At 35.0% G+C, this 5,469-nt stretch overlaps 1 protein-coding gene across 1 annotated transcript; it reads right to left on the reverse strand.

Moving 5' to 3' along the window:
- Window positions 1-1,898: 1,898 nt before the first annotated feature.
- Window positions 1,899-2,949, reverse strand: LOC115967225 (multiple organellar RNA editing factor 8, chloroplastic/mitochondrial-like; the record flags this gene model as incomplete). Its single annotated transcript, XM_031086282.1, has 1 exon — window positions 1,899-2,949. A coding segment is annotated over one exon (705 nt), but the record flags the coding sequence as incomplete, so codon positions are not given.
- Between the last annotated feature and the right edge of the window lie 2,520 nt (window positions 2,950-5,469).

Genomic DNA, 5,469 nt, shown 5'->3' on the forward strand with positions numbered 1-5,469 from the left:
ATATTATTTTAATAAGTAGAATAGGAAAATAAAAGTTAGGATGTTGGTTGTCTTGTAAAATAGTATGGTATAATTGATAAAATAGCTTTTTGAGATGATAAAATAAAATAGAATGGAAGTTGCGGATGCGAATGCTCTAAGTAGCAAACCTATCAATCAAAGATTCAACGAAGAATTGTATTACATAAATCAAACTTAGCTTGACTAATAAATCAATCTAAGTGCAAGATACTTGAATTTTTGACAAGCTTGAGTAGGACATGAACTTTTCATTCTTCTTTATGAGTCAAACTCTATCATTCACTATTATTTGCTAACTAAGCTCAACTTAGAGTCATGCAAACTACCCTCTTGGGCAAGTAGTTCTAAGCACTGGGGGCTCCACGTTAGAGTCAGGGTGGTCACAGGACCACCCTGGCCTAAAAAAAAAAAATCATTATATAGATAATTTAAAAATTTATGATTTTTTTACCTTAAAAAAAATGTGTGACCAACCTAAATGTTTTTTAGGTCCAATATAATTAAACTTTGGACAAAGTTTAGCAACAAACTTGGTTGTAAATAAAGGCTACAACTCCATTAAATATTTTTTTTATTTGATATGAATTTTAACAATTCCACAATTTGATTACATTTTTTTTCTTATATCTTTTATACTCGCAAAACTTTAAGAAGATTAAAGATAAAAAGCTTATATAATCAATCAAATGTTTAATTTTCGAGTTTTTGTAGTCTAAAATTATACTCAAAAAATAAGTTTATGGATCAAATAGTAAATAATTTTTAATTGACATGAAACTTAACATGTGTTTTAAGAATATAAAAAAACATACAATTCAACAATTAGATTTTCAAAATATGTAGTTATGTTAATTTGTTTAGTAAAAGTTATACTCTTAGACTACAATAAGTTTGTAGTCAAACTTTGGTCCTTTTGACAATATATTAGGCCTTTACTAACAAAAATAAAAATCCAAAAAAAAATTTATTTAATTAAAATTTTGAAAGAGATATAACTTGGAGCATTGATAATGAGATATAACTATATTTTTTATTAAATATTGTATAATTTAAGTTTCTTATTGATCATTCTGAAAAAAAATTCTGGCGCACCATTGGTTCTAAAGTAAACACTGCACCACTAGGGACTAGGGTAGACTTGTTACGAAAAGTGGTAATAAGATCACGTATTTCTCACTAACCACTAAATCTCGATTTCTATGGTTTTTTTGATTATGTGCTTGATATATTTATCTTTAAAACTTGGTATATGTAGGTTCTTGTGCATGAGCTCAATCTCAAAAACTTGGATTTGAGATTCAACTGGAGTGTGGCTTGACTAAATAAATCAACCCCAGCTCAAGCTACTCAAATTTTTGGCAAGCTCATCTACGAAACATTTATGCGTGCTCGACTCCAGCTCAAGTAGAATATTATCATTTTATTATTTGTCTCAAGCCAAACTCTCATTCGCCATTCAACTTGGCTCAACTCCATTGAAACCCTGCACACCAACACGTATATTTTATCATTTATAAATTTATGAGGTTTACAGCCATATCTCTCTTGGGCAAAAGAAGTTTTAAGCAAATATTTGTAATCTTTCTAATCTTGTGGTAGTTGAAACTTTCAATTCAACAACTTTATCTGCCAAAAATGCAAATATGATTGTATATTTATCACAGTTAGAGACGAATAATTGCCAGGGGAATGAGATTTTTTAAAATCAAAGCTGCAAGGGTCCAGCCATCTTCAACATCTATATTTCTTATAAGAGAGTAAACAAACTTGCTAAGAGTGCACCACACAGACCCCTTCTAATTTACAATGTTCTCAACATTCAGAATACTGTAGAATCTATCGATGGAACAAAGTAAGCCCAAAACAAAGAAAAAACAGACTGAAAAACCAATTAGCACGACCCCATACACTATAAAATATGAGTAACTTATAATCCAAAGGAAACAAAGGCAATGCCAAATGAAATAGAAAGAGCAGGTTATCAAAACAAGATGTAACTCATCAGATCTACATTGAACTTGTAATAATATTCAATTGAACAGACACGGTCTCTAAGCAGCACCGTGCCAAGGAAACGACATTTAAGTAACATACTCTAGTATCTTCCAAACCATGAACATAATAGCAAAACCCTAGACAACATCGGAAGCCTTCTTACTTATCTACAGCATGCCAACAAGACTCAGCTTGGGGGCTTGGGCATATCTCTCTTCTGGGCAAATTTCAAGATGAGTAAGGGTGTCCACCAGGCCCCATGTTTGGAGGGTAGCTATTCTGGTATTCTCTGTTAGGCATGTTATTAGACCATCCTGGATTAGGGGGTCCTCCTCCCATGTTGTTTGGGGGTCCTCCTCCCATGTTTGGTGGCACTCCTCCCATGTTGTTTGGAGGCACTCCTCCCATGTTGTTTGGTGGCATCCCATTGTAGTTGGGTGGCATCCCATTATAGTTGTTGGGCGACATGTTGGGTGGCATCCCATTATAGTTATTGCCGCCCATATTGTTGTTAGGTGGGATATTGCTGAAGCTGTTGTGAGGGACTCCACTCATATTGTTGTTTGGGGGTATTCCCATGTTGTTGGGGGGAGGCATTCCCATGTTGTTGGGAGGCCCTCCAGCCATATTGGGCCCTGGATTCTGCATAGTCTGATTAGACATAGGTGGCCTGTTTTGAAAATCAGGCGCTCCAGCCACAGCAGGTCCTGGATTCTGCATAGGAGGCCTATTTTGAAAATCTCGGTTCTGCACATTTTCCCTCCTCCTGTCAAAATTTCTTGATCTATCAAAGTTACGAGGTCTATCATTGCGCCTATTTCTCTCATTTGCTAGAGCATTGTTTCGTATCCATTCCTCGTAGTACTTAGGGTCGTAAGGAAGTGCTTGCCCGTTGATGAAAGGTTCGCCTGCAAAAACCAAAGCAAGGGCCAGTTAGCAGAAAATCATGTTTTATGTAAAGCTCAACCGAAAATTTATGCAAAACCTACTTTGCATTTTTCTCTTTCTCATGGTCCTAATAGAGATGGTAGTCAACAACCAACAAAATATTTTACATCATTAGATGTGTCCTTCAATAAAACATGTATAGAATTCAAAAGACACGGTTCTAGTCACTTGCCCAGGGAAAAAAAAAAGAAAAGAAAAGACAGACCTAGTCACATAGACCGAAGAAATGGACAAGATTTTAAAATCATGAGAACTAGGCCAACGAAGTAAGTTTGCTTCTTTAAAAAAAAAAAAAAAAACTTGCAATAACAGCAAGTTGATTCAATCAAATTCAATGGGCAAGGAAATTATCGTTCAAATATTTCACTACAGACAATAACATGAGTTCCTTTTGAAATTTTGATAATGCCAAATGAATTCAATCATATTCATCTGATAGCACTTGCATTTCTAACTTTACTCTGATTGGAAATTACGTTGCTGATATCTAAGCTTGTTTATTGATATTCGTTAGTATATTATCTTTTCACTTAATTCATTATCAGTGATGATACACATTCTTTGCTGTCACTTATTATGCAATGTATACACCATATGATTTCAAAGCTCATGTATGTTTCCTTAATCAATGTATGAGAGATGAAGCTATTGAATTGATAGATCTAATGGGTTGAGTTAATGGTTCGAATAAAAAAAAATGAAGCGGGCAGAGTTGTTGTAAATTATTTATAAACCAAGATTGGACTTATATTTATCTTCCAGGCTTTTTTACTTAGTTTGTTTCTATAATTTTTTTTCCCAAGTATTCTGTTGTCAATAGTTAACAAATTTCTCTGGTTTGAAATTTTTTGAAAGAATCATAGAATATCCCTTGATAACCTCTTTTAGGCACCTATTTGAATGCTTAGGGCACTGGGCTTGTTAATGACTTCCTTCATATTGCATTCTGTTGTTTGACTCTCGTATGTTTTTAAATTGACTTATTTGGTTATCTGTATCAGACTGCAAAGACCAAGGTTATCTATAGTTGCCTTAATCCTGTTTGGAATGAAGAACTAATAATAGGGAATGATTTAGGGTGAAAAAAAAAAAGTTTGGTTGTTGGGTGAAACAAAAAAACTTTATATAACCCTACATCAATTGAAAACACTAAGAAGTGTAAATAAATTGAACTATGAATGTCTCTGACAAAAACACTAAGAAATGTAAATCTTTGTATAACTCATTTGACTGTTTAAATTTAAGGTAAATTATAAAGTTGGCCTTATCATTTACATCATATTTCAATTTAATCATTTACTTTTCAATTGTGTCAATTCAGTTCTTAAAATTTTCAGTGTCATGTCAATTTAGTCGTTGCCATTAACTCTAACCATAACCCATATATAAGCATATAATTTAGGAATCTGCCACTTGTTGCTCTCATTCCCAATTCCCAAAACCCTAATCAAATTTAACCCTCGTCGCATCTAATCTCAACTTGATTTCTCATCTCGTTTCAACCTTTCTTCTAAGAGAGACGATATTTTTCTTAGCCAGGTATGATGTCCGTAGCCATGCTGGGCTTGTAGAAGATGGGTGGTACTACTTTCAATCGATGATGAAACTTTTTGGGATCAAACCAGGAAGAGAGCATTATGGTTGCATTATTGATCTACTTGGAAGGGCTGGGAAGCTTGATCGAGCAATTAAGTTAATTCATGAAATGGGATTTGAACCAGATGCTGTGACATGGAGAGCTTTGCTGGGTGCATGCAGGGTTCACTGAAATGTGGATCTAGCTATATTTGCTGCCAAACAAATTTTAAAACTGGACCCTGAAGATGCAGGAGCCTATATATTGTTATCTAATATATATGCCAATTCTCAAAGGTGGGATGAGGTTGCAGAAGTTAGGAGGACCATGAAAGCAAAAGGAGTCAGGAAAGAACCAGGGTGTAGCTGGATTGAAGTGAACAAAAAGATACATGCTTTTATTTTAGGAGAAAACTCACATCCACAAATAGATGAGATCAACAGTCACCTAAACCAGTTGATTCATAGATTGATGGGGCTGGGTTATGTTCCAGACACTAATTTTGTCTTGCAAGATCTCAAGGGTGAACAGAGCGAAGACCTCACTTTGCTACCACAGTGAGAAACTGGCAATTGTCTTTGGTATGATCAGCATGTCAAGGGGTAAGACTATCAGGATCAGGAAAAACATTCGGACTTGCGGAGACTGTCATATCTTTGCAAAACTGTTAACAAAGATGGAACAGCGGAGTATAGTGATTAGGATCCCATTCGGTACCATCATTTTCAGGATGGGGTATGCTCTTGTGGGGATTATTGGTAATAGAATATGAAGAGTATAGCTTTTGCTGCTTGCATCTGCTGGGTGTCAATAGAAGGGGGGGTAAAGAGACCAGAAAATTGCTCAGCTCCCAGGCAAACTGCATAATAAAGACAGTCATTTTGCAAAAGCTGCATAAGACCTTAAATCACAAATGTGAGAAGCAATAA

The sequence above is a fragment of the Quercus lobata genome, chromosome 11 (genome assembly GCF_001633185.2).
Source record: "Quercus lobata isolate SW786 chromosome 11, ValleyOak3.0 Primary Assembly, whole genome shotgun sequence".
Taxonomy (NCBI): Eukaryota; Viridiplantae; Streptophyta; class Magnoliopsida; order Fagales; family Fagaceae; genus Quercus; species Quercus lobata.